General features: G+C 45.0%; 1 protein-coding gene across 1 annotated transcript; it reads right to left on the bottom strand.

Moving 5' to 3' along the window:
- Positions 1-83: 83 nt before the first annotated feature.
- SCTR (secretin receptor) lies at positions 84-21,263 on the bottom strand. Its single transcript, XM_075029362.1, is given in 15 exon segments — positions 84-260; positions 1,280-1,321; positions 1,505-1,643; positions 1,737-1,828; positions 4,601-4,670; positions 5,211-5,271; positions 5,363-5,516; positions 6,711-6,843; positions 7,815-7,912; positions 8,214-8,317; positions 12,230-12,340; positions 17,002-17,128; positions 21,036-21,137; positions 21,140-21,190; positions 21,192-21,263. Coding segments are annotated over 15 exon segments (1,533 nt in total).
- Between the last annotated feature and the right edge of the window lie 196 nt (positions 21,264-21,459).

Raw genomic sequence — 21,459 nt, 5'->3', positions numbered from 1 at the left:
ATACATACACAAGAATCCCAGCATGGTCCGTGGGACTTAACCATGTGTATCTGAGCATGGAGGTATCCTCCAGGTGTACAGTGTTAAAGCACGCTTGATCTTTGGAGGGTTGCTCTCCTGTGCTCTGGTGGGCTCAACCTCACCATCTGCATCTCTTGAGTTAAGACACTTCCTCCATTACTCGCTGAGGTGCTGAGATGCTGACGCAAGTGTTTGCTTAAGTGCCACTGCCTCCATTTTCTCTGAACTTCCAGCTGAACCTAGGTAGAAAGGTCACAAAATACTTAGTTCAGCTAGTTTATCTTGGAGCCCTGCATTGCGGAGAGCAGTATAACAGGAAAAAGAGAGCTGGTTACCTTTGCCAAGCTTTGGATTTATTTATCTAACCCCCAGTTTAAGGGGTTAGGGTAGGGCCTGTTTCTTGTCACTTCTAGTGATACTGTTGTTGCAGCCACACAATTTTCTGGTAACCTGTTTTTAATTGCAGGTGAAACTGTTGACAGAGTCTAGCTGGCCTCAGTAAGTGTTTGGTTTAGATTTTTCCAAGATTTTTATTTTGGTTATAAAAACGAGACATTTTGGCATCCTAAGGTAAAAAAAATGAAGACTTTCTTTTCAAAACAACTTTTTCTGAACCTGGTTAAAGGATTAGTCAAAGTATTTCAAACCCCTCCTCCATTTCAAAGTGACTTTTTCTTCCAAACCTGGGCACTAATTTTTTTTTTTTTTAACTTCCAACAACCTTAGGATCTCCCAGTTTGGATAATGTTTCCCCCCACCTCTACCAGCAGCATCATTTCAGAGTGCAAGTTCTAGCTCAGAAGCCCGGGAGTTATCATACGACCACAAAGGAAACGGTCCCTCTTCCAAAAGCTTTACCTCATTAGAGTCCTAATAAACTTGGACTGGATACAGCTTTTGATAAATTCCATCCCAAGGATCAAGCAAAGAAAACAGCCATGGGATGACAGATAATAGCACCATACATCAGAACCAGTTAATTGTCAGTGTGACCGTGTGCAGGATGGTACTCCCACCCTCCATTCCCAGACAGTAATAATGCTGATTTACGAAAGGGCTGCAATGGTTGAGAGGTGAAGTTTGCATCTGGCATACAATTACTTAGGCTTGCCAGGTCTAGGAGGTATTTCACAAGTGACATTAGGTAGCTGGGCAGAAAACCCTCAGATAAAACATGTAATTCATTGGACAATGTATCCCACTGATTAATGAGGCATGCTTGAGCAATAAAAAAGAATGTTATATACACAAAACTCACCTCCCCATTAAGAAAACAATAAAGTACAGCCACGACAAAGCCCTAAAAGATAAAAGAACCGTGGTCACAGAATTAGAACTGCAGTTTCAGCTTTTGAATGGGAATAAGGCATCTCAAGGGAAATCAGACAGCTTGGTTTTGCCATTGGGACTCTGCTCTGTTGCAGAGTTATATGTTACACCTCTTTCTCTTATTTTAAAGAAATAATAGCTTGTCAAGTATTACCTGGAATGATCCAAGAGCCAATTCAAAAAACAGCTGAATTTCCATTGTGCCGCTGCTTGCATCTTCAGGGAAAAAAGCAAAGATGATGTAGTGGACCCCAAACAGAGGGATGAGGAGGAGTGTTGACTTTGCAAGCCTCCTGAGAATGAAAACAGAGGGGAAAGCCAGTGTAGAAGGAGCAAGAGGAGCTCAAGTGGGCTCACGTGGCATAGCTGCGGTGTAAGGGACATACTTGTATTGGTTGAAATCACTGCTCCGTCCTTCAGGTGAGCTGAGCTTCCTCATCAAGATTCTTAAAATGTTGACAAAAAGAATGAAATTAATCTGAAAAAAACAAAAGGAAGGACATGAAAAAAACCCCAAACAACAAAACCAAATGCCCAGTAACCACTTATGTATTGCCAGGTATCAGCAGAGCCAGTTTGGAGGGTTTTGGCTGAGCAGGCAGAATAGAGGAGCTGGGGCTGGCCTGCCCGTGTCCGTGTCCCTGTCCCCATCCCAATCCCTGTTCCTGCCTCTCCAGCCTGCCTGGCCACCCTGGGCTTAGGTGCTCACTGCTTTCCCCACCGGTTTGCTGCAGCTTTAGTTATGGGGCTGATCAGGGCTTATTACCCAAGCAAATCATCAAAGGCCAGGGAGATCAGGCACATTGGTAGGATCCCTTCTGGCTGTGGGGTTCAGACAGCCCCTGCGCAGTCTGGCCCCACTTTGGATGCCAGGAAAGGGGCAGCACTGGAGCTGCCGCTTGCTAACTGGGACTGCAAATGCCGTTTGTTCCCTGCCAAAAGACACAATGCGGTTTGGGATGATGGAGGCAAAGTAGTTAAAAGTGGGGACAGGAGAGAGTCAACACTGAAGTTCTTCCTTTTGCATTTTCCCCCTCTGCAAGGGTGGGTATCACATAAAAATGCTGATCTGCTGCTCAGTTTGGGCAAAGGTGAAGCAATAGCTGTTTCTGCTCATTTGACCCTCAGGCAAAGAGTGGCAGTCGCAGGGGAGGCAGAGCCAGCCTGAGTGGGCATCTCTCCCATCCCCAGCATCGAGCACCGGGGAGCAACCCCGGTTTTATCAGCCCTTCGCATCGGGGCTCCCGACATCATCATCACCCTGCGCCCGCACAGCCTGCCGACCCGCACCCGCAGCCCTTTTGCAACACCCTGCACGGCTTCCCTCCGCCTGGAAACACCATCGCGATGGGGCATCCTCCTCTTCGTGGCGGCTGCATCCTCTTCGTGGTGGCTTGTTATGTGCCGGTGGGTGTTGGAGTGGGGCTCTGAGGTGGGGGGTTTCCCTAAGAGAAGGGGGTCTGCTGTAGACGGGACAGACCCAGGATGCCCCTGGGTTCCCTAAATTGTTGGACGAAGAGGGAGCAACTGTAGCTGCATGGTCTTGGCTGCTGGGGGTGTCTGGAGAGGGCTGGAAGTTTGGGGAGCTGGGGAGGGGTGAGGAAAGGAGCGGAGCTGGGAGAAGCCAGGGGTGGGGAACTCCAAGGGAAGACTGAAATATTTGGGGGGGAAAAGGAGGTTCAGGGCTGGGGATTCTGGGGTTTTTAACCCACTAGGCCAGGCGGTGTAGGCTGAGCAGGATTTGTGGCTGTGGAGAACCACTGCGGCGGGGGGGCCGGGGAGGGCTGCCCGCCGGGAGGGATTGCCGCAGGCAGCTATGAATGTTAGCCTAGGAGCACAAAGGAGTTTATCGGTGTTGATTTTCTGCCCTTTGAACTGCTAAAGACTGTGCGCTGTGAGGAATAAAGAGATTAGATCTGAATTCTGAAGGTCTGGCTGTTTGTTTGTCTGGGGCTCAGGGCTTGAGAAAAGCCTCTTTTAGGTAAAGAGGCAGGGCCTGAAGTGACTAAGCTAGATGTAATCAGGATTTTGAGGAAACTTGGAAGGGGATAGCTGGTGGTGGCCGTCAAAAGAGAAATTAAGATTGCGGTTTTTGCCTTGCAGGAATGCCTGGGCTGCCTTGTCATTTAAATATTGCCCAGTGGCTCCTGGGGCGTAAGAGTTGTTTCATTAAGAAAAATAAATGCTGTGGCCTCGTTAAGTTGATCCTGAATCACTTGTGTGGTCTTCTGCTTGTCTTGTGGGGGCGAAGGATTGCTCAGTGGTAAATGGGAGCAGAACTTTAACCCACCACCTCTGCCGCTTGAGTTTCCAAGAGAGCGTGCCAAGTGTTGCAGTTTGTGTTTTGCAAACATAATGGCTCCTGCTGGCAACACAAAAAACTCAACCAACCCTTGGGTTCTCCCTTGGAGTGTCAGCGGGTTACTTGAGAGTAACTAACAGTTCACGTGTTTCTGTACTACTATCTGTAGTAGTACAGAATACTATCTGTACTACTTCAGATAGATCACTGCAGAGTGGTCTGCCCCACAGCTTCTCCGTCGAGCAGAACAACTATCTCCAAGAAGCACCTCCACCCCCTTGGTGCCTAAGACTCTGAAGGTGAGCACCAGCAAATGCTCAAACCATAGGTGCTGAGTATTGTATGTACCAAACTGTTCTTGACATCGCTACTGTCTTGTACTGGGCAAGTTCACACTCAGTTTCAATGCCTATGCCTTATTTCAGTAAGCAATGCCATAATAGTATAATTGCAGTCCGCTAACATATGGTGCGTGCAGCCTGTGAGCTGCTTTCATTGCTGAAAACAAAAGCTAATGGTCATGTAAGACAAGTTGGTTTTGGCTTTGCTGAGAGGGGCATTGACCGGGAGACACAAAGGCGATTGTACTGAAATGTACAGCCACTTCGTTTCTCCTCCGGAGCCCTCCTTGAAACAGTCCAAAACAAGCTTCCACAAGCCAGCCAAGTTCATATGAAATCAACAGGATGTGGAAACCTGATCTTCTTCAGGCTCTTGCTTCTTGGGAGGACACTCTAGCTTTACTTGTGAACTTAGCTTCGGGGCATTAGTTACTGACTAAATCCTGCTGAGTATAAGTTGCTTAAGCAGTAATTCATGTGTCACACCAGTTCAGGCACATGTCTAAGAGCAGTTCATTAACACACAGAAGTGTGTTGAGTAGATGATCTCTGACTTCACAATATTTGAAAATACAGTTTGAATCTGCTTGTCCCAGAGAAGACTTACAAAAATAGACAAAACTACAGGGCCTCTAATGATCCACCAGGTATTGGCATTAGTGTTAATGTCCCAACACCTGTAAAAATAGAAGAGAAGGTGCAGTCAGTTACCAAAACACTGGTGTCTTTTCAAGAGGTTTAGTCTGGTTTGCACTTCAGATAGACCCCTATTCCCCTCTACGAAATTAATTTCCTGTTCTTACTTCGTGGTATAACGTTTCTGACAGAAAACTGTCTACCTGCGCTGGACAAAAGTATATCGTGCCCTTAAAGTACAAACACTGTTCAAAATTTTGGAAGGGAGAAGAGAAAAGAACAAAGTTTCACCGATCAGAAAGTCAAATACAGATGCTGAAAACATCGTGGGCTGAGTTCATACTTGAAGGCTACCTCCTACCCTTGAAAATGCTGCAATGAAATTTGAGGCTTTTTCTCAGATTGCTCAGCTGGACCTCTACTCCCACCCACACCAGGATCCAGGCTTGTAGCACAGCAGGGTGGTGGTTGGTTTGCTTGGCTGCCAGTGGTTAGAAATGAGCAGGACCCCGTGGAGTAGCCTGCACAGGGGCTGCGTGCTCCCCCCGGCATGCCACCTTCCCCCCCTCCACGCAGCTTACCCAACATTTTCATGGAGTTGCCTAGCAGTTGCCCATGCAGCCACAAACACGGTTGGGGCACCTGCAATTGGAAAAGCTAGTTACTGCTCCACAAGCCAATCCCAAAGGCAAAACAAACCCACAGTTATTCTTACTGAAAGGAGAACCAGTACCCCATCCGAGGGCGATGAACTGCCAGAGGAATTTCCTTTCCGAGAAGAAAGAAATAACCAGGAGAGTGTGGAGGTACAGTCCCTCCACGAGGAGCCAGCTGTAGTTAGACATGATGCAATACTGAAAGAAGACCATGGTGAGCTTACACCCAGCCTGAGGAAAGAGAGGACAATTAGCTTCTGCCTGGGTTCGTATCTACCTTCTAACAAACAGAGAGCTGTAAATAAATCTTGGGAAATAGAGATTTTATAGCAATTAGGGGACTAAACAGGTGGCCTTGAAACAGGCGTTCACACGACAAGAAAGCAGGACTGGCACTTGTAAATGCATTAATCAACTGCCTCACTAACAAGAACCAAATGTGTCATGGACACATGGGTTTGGGTTACTGTCTCACTTAGAGAAGTTTCACTATCATGACCTTATTAGCATCAATAGCACTAATATTGCCTTAGAGAAGCACATGAATGTATTTGTCAGTCTTTTTTTTCCTGAGAAAAAGGGTCGATAAAGACAAGTTAAAATTTGCTCAAAATGTTCAGCAACAAAGATCCAGCAAAACTGGGGAGGTAAAAGGAAAAAAAAGCCTTTTTTTTCGTTTGTTTGTTTCCCTCCCTAATTCTTATCTTTTGGTTTAAAGCATTGAACATCATCTCCAGTGGTCCCCCCTCCCCCTCCAGTTTTCAAGATATTTTGCTGATAAGAAAAAGGAAAAAACAATTCAAAATTTGGGAGGTTCCTTTTCCAGGCTCTTGGGGTGCAAACTCATATCTTACTATCAGGGTCTCACACTGTAGTATAAGTCAGCAATATTTAATGTGTTCTCATACTTTTCCTGCCAGCCCCACCTACCAGGATCTAAAATCCATGTAAGCATCTCCACCCTGGTTGTGTATCCTGTGTTCACAGCCTGAGACACCATTGTTTAGGCATTTCTGGGTCAATGTGCTGAACTCCTGGTGTCTTCTATGGCCATCAAGTCAACGCAATCAAGAAGATGAATGCAGGTGTCTACTTCAGACTGACCGGGATGCCCTCTGCTCCAATACTTGTAAAGGCATTTATAGCCAGGAGGAACCGCACCTGGGTTTCTGCGTGTATGCTCCAGCCTGGGCTCCTTTTGTGTCCTCACACCACAGAATCCCCCCAAACAGGGAAATCTCAGCCAGGAACAACAAACACGCAGGATCGAGCCATGGAGAAGGGACAGGGCATACCTTTCCTCTCCTATAACTCCTCATGCTGAATGGAAAGCTGAGACAGAGATTTCCTTCCCTGCACACTAGCTACTGCCGGGATCCTGCTGGGAAACTGAGGTGTGGAGCAAGCTGGAAGGCAGAGGGTTACCGTGTATGCCCCGCAGTAATTCGTGTCTTCAGAGGAAAACAAGATGGCATCCTTGATGAAGTTGGACGAGGCTCGCAAAATGAACGATGTGAAGAGGTGCATGTGGATGTAGTTCCTTGTACAGCGAAGTCTTCTGTTACAAAAAGAGAGAAAGATCCTGTGAAGTTACATTCCTAGCCAATGCAGGTAGCTTGTGGCTGTGAACAGCAGGTTTCAATCCTTATTAATGCTAAACTGACAAATTAAGAATGCTGTTTTTCTGTCTGTGAAAGGAAGACTAATGCATTTCCCAAGAGGGATAGCCTAGAGAAGACCTTAAAAAGCTGAAGTCACGTCTGCTCCACTCAGGTACTAAACCAAGCTGAAGGTTGCCACAAGAATTGCAATTTCACGCCAATATGCTTGGTCTAGTCTCCCTCCCTCCTTTCTGGAGTAACATGAACCCAAGGTGTTTATCCACACCTGGGTGGATTTATTTGGTTTGCCTGCACAGTGCACTTGTGCCTGCAATGTTTTCTGTATTAAATCTCCACATAATCTGGGTCTGAAGGCTGTGCAGCCTGAAGACAGAAGTAGCTGGTGTTCCTTCTGCCCAGAGGTGCCGCCCTGACACTTACTGTAAGGAAAATTAATTTCACTGAATAAGCAGCAAAGTACAAATTCCAGGTTATAAGGATGCGTGAAGATAAGCCGACTGTCAGGTCGCTGCTGTAAACCTGAAACACCTCCCCAGAAGTCAGTGCAGCAGCACTTGGAGCAGAGTTTTAGCCACAGTCTCAAGTGGGGAAAAGAATAGCAGGGGGAAAGACACTCTACCCAAGGGACACTGAAGTCATGGGAAGACCTCAGCAGAGAGGTGGTCCAAACGCCAGGCTGCAAAATACATCCAGCTACATTTTGGAAAGGACAGGAGAGCACAATATGAGGAGCAACCCTGACAGTTTCTGGGAGACAAGACTCAGAGATCATTTTTGTCACTGACTTCTGTGAAGGTTTTCAGAAACACTTCAATTTTTAACTTGCCCTGAAAGCCAACAGAAGGATCTGTGTCGGCTGAGATGACCAGAAGTCCTGGCCAAACAAACCAGAGATGCTTCTCCTCACCTAAAAGAGACCAGGACCACTAAGGCTATCGTCAGCGTCACAAGGGAGGTGCAGTATCCGATGGTGTACATGGTCTTCAGAGTCATGAAATAGGAACGCTGCAGGGGAACATACATTCACACCTTAACCTTTGACTGTCTGGCAGAAATCAGCCCATACCAAGAGAAACGTGTCTTGTCTCCTCCTATTTAACAAATACATTTTCTTGTAAAATCACCTACTGAAGCTTTACCCTGAGCACCCCATTCTGATCATTTGGAGGAAGCATTTTTGCCGAAAAACACCTGTAACAGTAACCCCACCTGAGTTAAATCATAACATCATTCAGTCTCTCCTTAAGGTGTTCCTCCCCCAGGGCCCCAAAGCAGGGAATCTGTGGTTACAGGCACTCAGACTCACTCTCGCCTCGTTTGTCGTGTCATTGACGTTGTAGCCACAAGCGATATCAGGTCTTGGATATGGGTCTGACCAACCCTTGCTTGTACAGTTTCGGTAGACAAAACCTGTGTGGTAACAACAAAAAAAGACAAAACCAGGTGTGATCATTTCCAGTTGTATCTTTGTTCTCCTTGGGAGTCAGTCATCAAGGTGTAGGGTTGCTCCAAGCGCAAAGAGAATATTTCCCCCCAGGCAGTGCACTCTGCATAGCTGGAGGTGAAATGCAGCTGAGCTAATTATGTTGATACTTGCCCGGTGTACTTGTGTGGGTCATAATATTGTTTGCCCACTCAGGGATGACTGTGATGGATGTGTTTTTATTAACTGCAACATAAATAATACTGTTCGGTACATCTGGTGTTTCTTGGCCAGTATTCCAGGATCAGCAAACACATGACTTTTTCAATCACAGATTCATACTCCATGCAAATCTGATACTTTCCTGAATGCTCCCACCTCCTTACTGTGGTTTGTCATGGTCTGAAGAGAACACAAAACTTTAGATGGTCACAGATTTTTGGTGAGGTTGAAATGAAAACTAAAAGGCTTCTCCCCACAGCCAGGTCTGGGCATTATCTTACACTGTTGATTTCCTTGCTTACTTAAAAATTAAAGGCTAAGATGGGATTCCCCTCACTTAAGTTAGACTTCTGAAATCTAAATGCTTGAGTCCAACTGTGTCCCTCGAGGCTGTCTTTCTAGTCAGTGGAGGAAAAGAGGCATTTGCAGAATTAATCTCATTTTCAGATAGACATCCACAGAGAGCAGTTTGTCTGACCGACTTCTTCTAGGATGTCTGACTTTTAGACTCCTAAAGATGAGTGAGATGGATCCCCAGCGAGTTGCATATAGTTGAATAGGACAGGTTTGAACATGTCCGTTTTCATGTTTGACACTAAAGTGGAAGTGGGAAGTCCTGCCCTACACACCTTACAATCTCATTGGAAGAAAATGACCCTAGCAGGCATGTAGATTATGCGCTGAAGAGAAACTTTTACCAAGAAGTAAAACCACTACCTGCTGTCCTAATCACATTAATCTATCAGGTAGGAGCCACTCTTCAGAAACATGGAGTGAAATCCTAGCTTTGCTACAGTAACGGCAATACTAGCAAGGACTTAGGGCCTGAAACCAGGAGCCCTTCTTAGTAGAAGCCTTGCCAGGAGGCACCATAAAAGTCTATTTTTGCCTACACATTTAGCCATGGGGACTCTAGGGCATCCAGTTCCTGCAAAACATCCCCGCGGTCTTAAGGGAACAGAGGGAGATGCACATGCAGCAGTGTTTGGCACTGGTTTATGCTCTTTGGAGCTCTGCTGGGACCGTCAGGACAGAGCTGGGGCTCCTGCTACCTCTGGGCTAATCCTGGTGACCTGAGAGCATGTCTGCACTTGATTTGAACTCACCTCGGTAAAACTGCAAGGCACAGCAAACATGCTGAGACCTCCAAGCGGGTAGAGCTCTGGGTGTGTCAGTATCAGACTGTTACTCCTATGCTTTTATGAACATCTTGTTCCAGCTTAGTATCTTTGAAAGGGCCAGACTTGCTTTTAAGCCAGGTTTTCTATGCCCTGATGCAATGCAGCAACAACAGGAGAGAAACAGCTCTCCCAAACAGTTCTCCCCAATTTGCCTTGGCACTCAGCAAGGGAGTGGTATGGTGGCAAATTCTCTACTTCAGCTTATTAAGACACATATACTTAACTCAGAGCAGAGTGTTGTGCTTGTAAACATGCCTGTAACTGGTTTTTGCCTGAGGATGTCAAAGTAGATCAAACAAGAAGAGGTGAAGTTCTGTGTTGGTGTGTGTATGCGATTGTGTTATATGCAAAGCATGGGATATTATGCAGGGCATATTATATTGATGGATGTGAGCAAAATTTTAGCAATGCTACTTGCTTATGGGTGACACACACACACTAGGGAAACTGCAGCATGCCCCACTCAGAGCAGACTTGGGGTCTGCAGCCTGTCTAATGATCCGTGCTTGGTATTTACTGGTGCCTGGGAGGCTTTGGGAGTTGCCTAGGCAAGGGGAAACACTGGCTAAAGGGATGGCTGTGGAACTGAGGCCATCTGATGTGGCCTTCTCCTCTGCCTCTGAATCCCCACAGTTGTCACACCTTTCCTCATTTCTTGCCTGAGACACAAGGTGCAGGTCTGGATGTGAACTTCAGTTATGTTACTTGGCTCCAGATTACTTTGTTTCTTTGGTCTCTTACGTGGGAAGGGGCCAGACAGTCTGGGCTGCAAAGGCAAGTCTAGATGTCAGCACAAAGCTCAACAGCAGGGAGACAAGGGTTTGGTCAGAGCTCAGAGCTATCTGTGTCCCTTAATGTATGGGTCTTTGGCATTTGTGGCTGCCCATCTGCTTTGTAAGTGGTGAGGAGAGAAAACTTGCCTTTTTTTCAAGCAAACAGATCTTTGTTTTTCTTTTGCAAAATTGCTTAAAACAGGGGAATGACTGTAGCAGTAATTAAACGCATGAGTCACAAGCCAACCGCAGTATAAAATCAGAGAAGAATGTGGCTATGAGAAGGAGAATAAACTATTGCTGACTTTGACCCAAGATGCCAGATGCACAAACCGAAATAAGATGCAAATGCCAATAGACCATGTCTTGGGTTTCTGTGTTGAACACTGTCACTCTGATTATTGCTTATCAGAAGTAGTTCACCTCTCAGCTTCTCGATAAGAAGGACAAGTAAAGTTTAATGCTGTTAGACTATCTCCAAGATAACGCAATGTCCATTTGAGATCTAATTATGACCTTTGGATGTACAAATTCCTGTTTTCCTTCCCGGTACGAAGGCCAGAGTCAGGGAGCAGTTCCCTCTAGTGGCTATACCAGCAGGGATTTCATTTAATGCATTTAAGGGGCAGTATCACTATGTAAAGATTTGCAAGCGCATGCCAGACAGATGATTTCTTCAGCGATCTGTGTCTTTGTGTAGTTTATCCTCTGTCTTTAAACCAGATTATAGGATTCAATGGGCAGCTACTGTTTGTGTGTACGGAAAATAGCATAGTATTTATTTTAATCTGAATGGTTTGTGTCTGATTTTATTTAAAAAGCACTAAGTGCTTCTCCTCTGACTTATCTAATCTTTATTAGACAATCTAATACTTTGTCTCCCATTCCTCCCTCCATAAAATGCATCTGTCTGCTTTTCTGTAAGTACTGGACCTCATTAATCCGTGTCCTATAACTGAAGAATGCAAAACCCTCTTCTGATTTGAATCATTAACTCACTAAAGAGAAATGTAAGCACATTTCTTGGGCATTGCTGAAAAGTAGAAATGAACAGAAAGTAGGCAGAAACTCCTACTTAATGGCTCATGATTACTGTAGCATACTGGGAATAAATTTAACTTCATTTCTATCTTAGAAAACCCAGAAAAAGGACAACAAACGTTGCTTGAGCTCATCTCTTTTGTGCTACTCATGTGGAGCCTGTCACAGCCAAAGGATGAATCCCCAGTGCAGATTTCCTCTTGATGGAGGCAAAAAAGGGATCTTTTCCCCCTACTTGGCTGGCTGTTTTGCCAAAACTTGTATGAACTTAACATTGTGTGAAGTTTTGTCCCTGTCAAGCTCAGCTGAGATCAGCCACTGGCTCTAGGAGTTATTAGAAGAAGAAAGACAGGCAAAAATACATAAACACAGGGAAAACTGTGGAGAAAACTCTTTCCCTTAAGAAACCATGCTACAAATCTGCTTTTCAGGATAGCATTTACTTGCTACACTTTTCTCCACCTGGCTAAGAAAAATAAACACTGAAAACATCTTGCTACTTTGATTCCAGACTTTCCCATGTTTAGCTTAGTGTTGGAAAGGGAGCTCCTAAGTGACCATTGGTCTTTAAAAGAAGCGGGGACACAATTTCACTTCAAGTTCAGACCAGACAGTGGCATCTTTGTAAATAACATATTTCATAAAAAACACCTGGGCAAGAAAAGCATATTTTCAGTGTTACCTTTCTTCCCAGTCAGCATCTGGAAGAATTCAGGGCAGTGAGCGTTGACAGTCTGTCCCACAGCAGACGAAGGCCAGCAGCTCATGTTATCCCACATTCCAGCACATCTGCCTGGGGGGGCAACAACGAAACACCATGGAGCATCTCCCAGTGACAAAACACCATGAAACTTCTCCCAACAGTGAAACTCTATGCAATATCTCCAAGCAATGAAACAGCATGCAACGTCTCCCAAGGTCCACAGGAACAAAGATGCTCGGTACTCTGGAAAGCAAGTTGGATGAGACAGAGCAAGTCCTGCTGAGACCTGTCGAGACCTGGATGGGACAGAGCAGGTCCTGCTTGCTTCAAACCAGCCCCAGCAAGCTCCAGGCCCGTCCCATTCCGGTCCTTGACTCCACTGGTCTCTACTAGCCAGACAAAGAGCAGCTCGGGGCATTGCGAACTTTGCGTCAGGCCCTTGGCTACCCGTCTCTGTTCTGGTAACTATTGAATGGCCCTGGAAAGATGACGGAAACCAGATGTGACTTTTTTAGCTCACTTTTCAGTCTTTCTAAAGTTTCCACTTTGAGCCACCCTAATGTGGTTTGGAGTCACCCTCAAGAAAAAGATACAACTTGCCTAGGAGTTTAAAAAGCTTCGGAATGATACTGGGGAAAGGGCAGAGAGGAACAATATCAATGTAATCCTTGTATCACCATAAATACTCCTCTGCTTGTTCATCTCTTTCATTATGCCAAGACTGTACTGGAGTGAATAACGCCAACAGACCACTCGCTGGGCTTGGCTGCAGGTCTCAGTGGCTTTTCTGCTGCAAGAGAGCAAAACTTTGCCAAGCTCTCACTCCCTGGGACTGTAAAGGGAAGGTCATCACATTTACCGACCAGGGCAAAACATGGATACACACCAATATTCTGGCAAAATCTGCCCGTACCGTTGTTCTTTCCAAGGCCAGGCCTCTGACAGTTGGAGGACCCATCTCGGAGCAGCCATTGAAGCTGGAGTCCCGCTGGGCTCTCTGCAGGCATGAGCCTGTGGCTCAGTTGCCCTCCCTGCACCTTCTGCCACCTGAGGCCTCTGTCAGCTGCAGGCACTGACTGACACTGCCCAGATTCACCCCATTTCCCTCAGTTAGGTGCAAGGGCTGCTTATTTTAAGGCCGGGCTTGTCATGGTCCCCTCCTACAGTCAGGGTGTGAGGGAGGCTTTTCCAGCTGCGCCCGCGGCTTGTCTGTGTTGCCTTCTGGCAGGGCTGGTAGAGATGCATCAGGGAACTGATGGTCAGTGGAGCACAGCATGACGGTGGCCTCAACTTAGACATCTTGATTAGGTGCTAGAAGCAGGCATGAATGAATTTTGGCCTGTAGTGCAGAGCATTAATAGAGAACACCTACAGCTGATGCCCTTTGTGCTACAGAGAAACTGCAATCCTGGACTTTCTTATTTTGCTCTTCTCCAGACATAGGCTGAAGTAATTCAGGCTGTTTCCCTTTTGCCTCTGCTCACTGTCATCGGTTTTAGCAAAGCCTTCTCTGCGGGTTTTGTAACGTGACAGGGGAAAAAAGAGGCAACTGGAGCATGCTAGGACCACCCCACACCTGGTGGGTCCTGGCATGTGCCGAATGCCCGACACGTTCACTGAAAGCGGAGGGGAGGAAGTGCTGAACGCTCTCTTCAAATGCTTCATGCTTTATAAGGCCAGCCTCCATTAGCCCAACAAAAATATTTACATTTCTAGAAATGTATTGATTCATCCTGCACAACAGTCCTAGTGCCTGGAAGTACAGAGCTTTTCACAGCCAGGGCACCTCAGCTCTGGTGTCCTCCCTGTACCAATGTTTATAGGACTTGGTAACCATTTACTTAAAAGCAACAGTTTAATGGCAAATGAAACATCGCCTTGGGTGATATTTATGCCCAGCCACGCTGCGTTGTTTGGTTTATTGAACCTTCATGCCAACGCCACTGGCATAAAGCCCCCAAATCAGACTTTGCACAGAAAAACCTGGCAAAATTATGACGTTGGGATGGTCTCCACCCAGGAGGAGAAAACAAAAACCAGACGAGCCATTCCGCCTGCAGGTGGGCTTCTTGCCATTCCTCGGGGAGCAAAGCCGGTGCCACCAACCCCTACCTAGCTAAAGAGCGCAGCAGCACCTCCCTGACATCCCTGTGCTCTTTGGGACCTCCCTCAATTAGCAAATAGAGCATTCCCCACAGCAGCAATACACGGTGTCACCACGACCAGAGGTCCCAGACCTCCAGCAGCTTCCCTCCCCTGCTCCTTGCACTCGAGAGAATTATCCTATCTTCGCTTATGCAAAAGAAAAACGTAACTATTGAGTTGGGTTACATTGATGTAACACTCCTCCCTTCTCCAAGCTAATGGTGTCGCAAAGGCAGAGTCCATTTTTCCTTATGCTGCAGGAGGATAAGAAACACTTACTGCTCAGGTACTTTGTGCCTGATGCACCAGCAACTAATCCAGTGTGTTTGTGCCGTTTTCACAGAGGTGCGAGCACTGCAGCAGAGACAGTACCGTGGAAGCTTGTGCCCTGCTTTGCCCTTCTTCCTGCCTGCACCAGTCAAAGCTTCTGGGATAGATGCAGGAAGGATGGGGTATGAAAGGCAACCTACGCTCTGCAAAGCCACATTTCTCTCTCCCTGCATGACCCACTGAGGGCATGCACTGAATCCCCAGAGCTTTGTTTCTCTCTTCTTCAAACTGACGTCCCTGTACGGGATTTTCTGCACACAGACCTCAGATGTGCAGATAATCAAAGGCTGGAGGTATTTTCAGATGCATTATTTCCCAGAATAAAAGCATTACTCCATAGTTTACCAAGGTAACAAAGCCTCCTTGAGTAGAAGACCAGCAGGAGGAAATTCCTGGGCTCTCTCTTTGGGAGCCATTACTTGGGGAAAGATGTGCATCTCACCCCTCTTTATTCTTCTGGGGTTTCACTGCCAGGAGAAGGTGTGTTTGCAGAGTTACAGAGACAGAAAGGGTCTTAGTCTCTCTGGCCACTTTCAGCTTAAACTTTTCTCCTATCTGGGTAGCCCTGAGCCCACAGCATTATGCCTTGTTTGATCTGACTTGCAGAGTTACGAGGGCAATTTTGACAGCCATTGGAAATGCTTTCTCAAAGATTTAACACAGTCCTGTACTTCTCTCTCTGTAGATTTGGGGACAGTGGCACAGGGAGTAGAATTATCCTGTTTTAAAATTTCCAGTAACAAAATGCCTCAGGGGAATTTCTAAGATTTGGATCCAACTTAAAACTAGATTAAGTCTCTGCTGAAGAGCTACTACTTAACTGAGATAAAATGAGACCGTCTGTAAAACAGTACTCCCTGCTAATGCTAGTGCTCATTCACACCTGCATGGTCCTGTGAAGTTTAACTTGTTTGCATCTTTGGAGCTCTGGTGCAGAGGAAATGCAGAGCTCAATATTAGACCCATGTCACAGGATCAAAGCAGAAAAATAGGTTGTCAAACCGCCCTCCTCTTCAGTGGGGGGCAACAGGGAAGGAAAGAAACAAAACTGATTTATTCATATCATCAAAATTCTCATATGCAATGAGACAGATCTGTATTCTGGAGTATGTGGCAACCTGCCGTAAGGTACCCTGCCACTGCTCCAAGGGCATAATACCCTGAAGCTGTGCTCACACCCATCAGTCTGCAAGGCTTACAGGGATAAAACAAAGACAGAGAAAAATGCTAGGCATCTGAAGAAACCAGGCAATAGATCCTCTCTCTGAGTCCTGCCCTTGGGCCAGGTCATGGTGAAACACTTCTGTATCTCCAACCCTCTCTGCTAGAGAGGAAGTCTTTGAAACTAAGAAAAAGCCTCAACTCTTGCTCCACACGGCAGCTTATCTCTGGCCAGGACACCCTGCACACACACATCTCATGGAAGCTCCTTCTCTTCCCACACTGGTGAGGAGCTTGCCATGTCATGGTCCACAAAAGGCACCCAGAAACAGTTCAGTCTGCGAGATGCTGTGAATGACACAAACCCATCCTTAGTGGCAATGGCTGGTCACGTACAAAAAATAGTGACATCTGTTGCCTCCATGCAATGTACTCTGTGAGATGCTGACCCAGCTGCTGCCTGGGGGAGCTAACAGCTCATAGGCAAGCTTCAATAATTGCTTGCAGTTATTGCGCTGAGACCCCTTGCACATGAATGCACTTGCTCAGCTGAGAAAGGAAAGCTGTCTACATGATGAGGACTCAGTACCTCAAGACCTTCCCAGGCCAAAAAACTCCTTTATATGATGATAAATCCTCTCTGAAATGTAAGAGCTCTGTTATGTGACAGTAAGTTAGAGCAAGGAGGAAGCAACGAGGACCTTCAGGCCAAGTGATTTAAATGCTGGCTGCTTGTATTCATTGATTTTGAAGGCAGATATAGTTACGTAAATTTGCACTTGCTGGGCTGACTTTATAAAAATACCCTTGTCCAGGATGAGAAGAATTCCAAATCCTCTGCAATTTGCAAGATTTTGTTGCTGGTGTGCTCCCTACTTGTGAGGACTGCAGTTGAGCAGCTGAGTTTGAAGGCTCCTACAACTCTTCTGTCACAGTAAGGTCAAAATCCCACTCTCGGAGCCTTGTAACAGATCTTACCTGGTTTTCTGCTCCTAAATGAGAGATGCATACAAGGTCCATGCCTCCTGTGGGAAGGAGTGTGGGGGTATCTGATCTTGAGGCCACCCAGCTCACTTGAGAGCAGTTTTCATTGTGCACATTCATTCAGCCTTTACCTGAGCTCAGGAGCAGATCGTTTTCAGCCGTTCCGTTCTTCGCCTCCAAGGAGAGAGTCTCAGCACAGTTTTCTTCCTCCTTTTTCAGGACATTCAAAAGGTCGCAGACAGGTGGGACAGCTCTGATCTGCAAATTTTAAAAGCAGTGGAATCATTTTTCCTCTTAAAACTTACTTCCCCTCGACAGGATTTACCCTTCTTATGCTCCCATTCCCCATGCAACCCTATCAACTGATTGTGGGCAATATTTCCTTGAAATACAGTCAATTTCCTTGAAATACAGTCAATTTTCCTAATTAAGTCTGCTTTTTTATAGTAGCAGCCAGCAAGCACAGACTGAGTTTCTGCCTTCTCCCTTTTGCTGACATTACTGTTATTGAGAAAAATGAATGTGTTATTCTGCTATATTAAGTACGTGAGCAGGATGCTCTTCCACAAGACTGCAGAAACATCAAGTACACTGCTGGACTGTCATAGAGCAACAAAGAATTAATTACTCGCCCCTGGCAGTGTTAAACCATAGACCTGGCAGGTCATTTTCCTGGGCACAAGTGATCCAAATATGTAGACTGGTTGCAGACCACCCAAGCCTGTTTCACTGCTACTGATCAGGAAGCTGTAGGAGCCAACCTGAAAGCAGAATCTCACCCAGATTTTTGGAAGAACCTAGACAGCAATTTGTCCTAAGGTCATTTTCTCACCTTCCCATATTGCCCCATCCTCCTTTCTCACAAGGCAATGTGGAAATGTTAGTCTTAACTCAATCCTGATGTAGCAATTAAATGTGCAATTTATATTATATGCAACTGGACTAAAATGAATGTACAAAACAGCTACCAACCTTTCAAATTGCATGTATTAAAAATCATTGTAAAATGATTTGCAGGACAAGGTCCCAGTTGTTATGTCTTGCAGTAAAAAAGTGCTTTTACTGTTTTTGCCATTTTCTATTATTTTTGACAATAAAAGTACTGAATATAAGCAGGTTCCTATTATAACAAATTATCTAATTCCTCCCTCATGAACAAACCCAAAAATCTTTATAAATTCCCACTGTAGAACTTATATGTAGATATATATATCTGCATAGGTATATGCACACACATACTTAAAAGATTAAAAGTGAGTCATCAGGATGTATTATTTGAAAAGTGTCAGATGATAGATTTTTTTCTGTACTTTGTGTAGGAAAAGTTAATCCGGCAGCATCATATTACTACTCAACCTAATCAATCTTGTAGCATTGCTGATCACTTTCAGATTAGATTTAGGAGAAAGAATGATCACTGAAAAGCTTGTAATGAGAACTATTACTTTTCTACAATTAAATTTTAGCCTAACAGACATCAGTGACTATATTTCCATTCATTTCAACTGGAAGTATTCTGGGTATTGTATTTCTGAACAAAGTTTGATCTTTTCAGCAGCATATCATGCCTCATCTAATTGGTTTGTTGTGTTTAAATTCAGAAATCTTTCTCCTTTGTCTTTGTGCATCATGAAATAAATAAACTAAAAACCATTTGGTTTTGCATAATGTAATGAATTTTCTGGAATCACACATGCAAAGAATTCAGATGAAATAAACTATCCTCTGATGCAAGATTTAAATGCATTTTTAATCCATGTAATATTTGAAAAAAATAGATTTTTAAAATCCATTTAATCTTTGAAAAAAATAGAAATGTCTGACTGGAGTAACATCTCTAAAGAAATGTAATTGCATTTATTCAGTTGTTAGCTGAACAGTGAATTTGATAATTTCTAAATATAGACAGTTTCTTTTAAACATGCATTATTTATCATTCCCTATTGTTCCCTATTTGATTACCAATAGTAAAGCAATCTAGTACATTTTCAGAGTTCACAAGTACAAATGTGACAGTTAAGACCTACAATATACTTCTGCTGTAGTAGCTCTGTCCAAAAGTCGCCTTGAAAACACATTAAAAAACAGTGTTAGTGCTGAGCATTTGAAGTAGCCGACAGACCCAGTCTGGTCTACATGCGGATCGTTCAAGTTGAAACTGAACATATGTAAAAATAAATGCTAGCAATCACATTTGTAACGTTCTCAGAAACAGGAAAACTGTTAATCTTAAAAAAGGCTATGCATCTTGTGGGCACTGTTTTCTTTTTTAGAAAGAGATTTAAAGTCTGCATTATTTCTTTACGGCTAGAATGAGGGTGCACGCTTTTAGCACATTCAGCTGTAAAGACGACCCTGATGATCTGGTGCAGCATTATTTTCTTACATAAAATGTGTTGCTCAAGCAGGAATATGGTGTGGTTAATGCTTACAATTACTGTTTTGCCCCCCAAGTGATGTCCACCCTATTCTTCTGATCAGATAGATACCCCTCCCTGGTAATAAACATGCGGGTAACAGGATTTTAAACCCAGAGAAAGCAGAGAGCCTCTGGGTGCTGGTTTAAAGACCTTGTTTTCCTTGGTCAGTCTTTGCTGACGCTGGCATCCGATGGGGCAGGCTGGGCACGAGCGGGGCCACCGCAGGTCCGGCACGGCTGTTTGCCGAGCAATGCAAAATCCCGCTTCCCATGCCACGGCCGGAGAACCCCGCTCCGCTACCGACCGCGCTCAGTCTCCCTCACGTTTACCGTCCACAACCGGGAGCAAACAGCCTGCTCCCGCGCCTTGAAATCGAGGAGGAAAATGGGATCCTCTACGTACCGTTTCTTCATCTCTTCCTGAACAGTTCGCTGAAACAGCTCACAGGCTGTCAGATTTTTTTTGAGGGGTCAAAACATCCTCATATTTTGCTTAAAGAAAATATAAGATACCAAAACCATTCCAAACAGAAATAGTTGTGATAACTAGATGTCCAGAACGGGCAGAGAGCTGCAGTTTGTGGTATTGACAGCAACAGCCAACTACAGTTTTTAACATGTGAAATGAATGGATCTAAACACTATTTAATATAAATAATATTTGCAGCCACAGAATTCACAGCCACTTAATTCGAAAGTAAGTGGTTTTAGTTTAGTGGGAGGATTTAAAGGAGAACAAAAGATGCCTGGCAAAATCAAAATACGTATTTTGAAGAATTAGGAAGAGAACAAGTGGAAGGAGATGCTTTCAGTGGCACCCACAGCAATGACATCTATTTACAGAGTCCTTCAGGCATTACCTAAGAATAAGAAACCAAAATGACAAGAAAACCATCACAGTCACTATTTTAATTGTGGAAGATGATTAAAAGGCAAAAAAGTTTGCAGACTGCATTCAGCCTGCAATTAAAATGTCTAGGCAGAGCTCAGGTTTTCTCAGAGTGTGAACCAAATCCCCCGCTGGGACAAATAGATTGATTTTTCCATCAGTTGCAATGAAACAGTGATTTTTTACATTTGCTGAGAGTTTGATCCTTTCCCAACTTCTCACACCCAGGCTGGACATATTTCAGTCTTGATTTTATATGCTTTCAAAATCTGAATAAGGTGAGCAGCACCTGGAGATCACAGCCCAGGTTCAGCTGTCCTTCCCAGCCGGTCTGAGCACCCAGAGCTCAGCAGTGACAATCTGCCACATAAATTCCCAGTAAAGTGGTAAAGCTAAAAGAAAGAAACCAAACTTTGTGGGTCAAACATCACTTTGTATTCCTTCAACCTGAGTCAAGGGAGGCATTGGTAGTGGTGGGCATTCCCCCTTAGGGGATTGCTTGCTGGCATAAATCAGCAAAGCTTCCATAAATGGCATCAAATCTTTTCTCCTTCATCACAGAACCTGCTATGTTTACCAAAGCAGGTTAGTAACACAGCTGTCTTTATATAGATGGGGAAACTGAGGCACACTGCTGTCTTTATATAGATGGGGAAACTGAGGCATCCAGCATCTAGCCATCTGGCCACTGTCAATTAGTGCAGGAAGCAGCAGAAGCAAGAATAAAATAAAAAAATCCCAGCTTCTACACAGATTTTTTTTAAACAAAGACACCACGACTTCATGAGATAGAGGTGCACTTACTCAGACAACATGTGATTCCATGCAATTGGGAATAAATAGCTCTGAGCACCTACCAGGACAGCTGAAATCCAGAAGATGATCACACAGATGGTCCACATATTCAATCACAGTCTGTTTCCTTCATCCCTCATGCACCAGAGGTCACCAGGCTGTCTGTATGCTCTCCAGCGTGGCTCCTAGCTCCTTTCACTTCATCCCTTTCCCTCCTCACTTTTTTTCCTTCCCAGCTTTGACCATCCTTAGCCAACGTTTCTCTCCAGCTGCTGAGCCCTAGAGAGCATCAGCAATGACAGGACGCCCCCATCCACCCTCCAAGCTCTCCTCCTCCTCTGCAGAAGCCTCCTGTCCCAAGAATAACAGCACCTCTGTTGAGCATGTTCCTACTATCATCTGCCTCCCTTCCCAGCTATTATTCACTGTTATCGATGGGTGTCGCTGGGGAATGATCATTCCTTATGCTCCCATGATAAGGGACCA

This window comes from Buteo buteo, chromosome 5 (assembly GCF_964188355.1).
Source record: "Buteo buteo chromosome 5, bButBut1.hap1.1, whole genome shotgun sequence".
Classification (NCBI taxonomy): domain Eukaryota; kingdom Metazoa; phylum Chordata; class Aves; order Accipitriformes; family Accipitridae; genus Buteo; species Buteo buteo.
The sequence above is the reverse complement of the archived record's forward strand: the minus strand, read 5'-3'. Positions and strand labels throughout refer to the sequence as shown.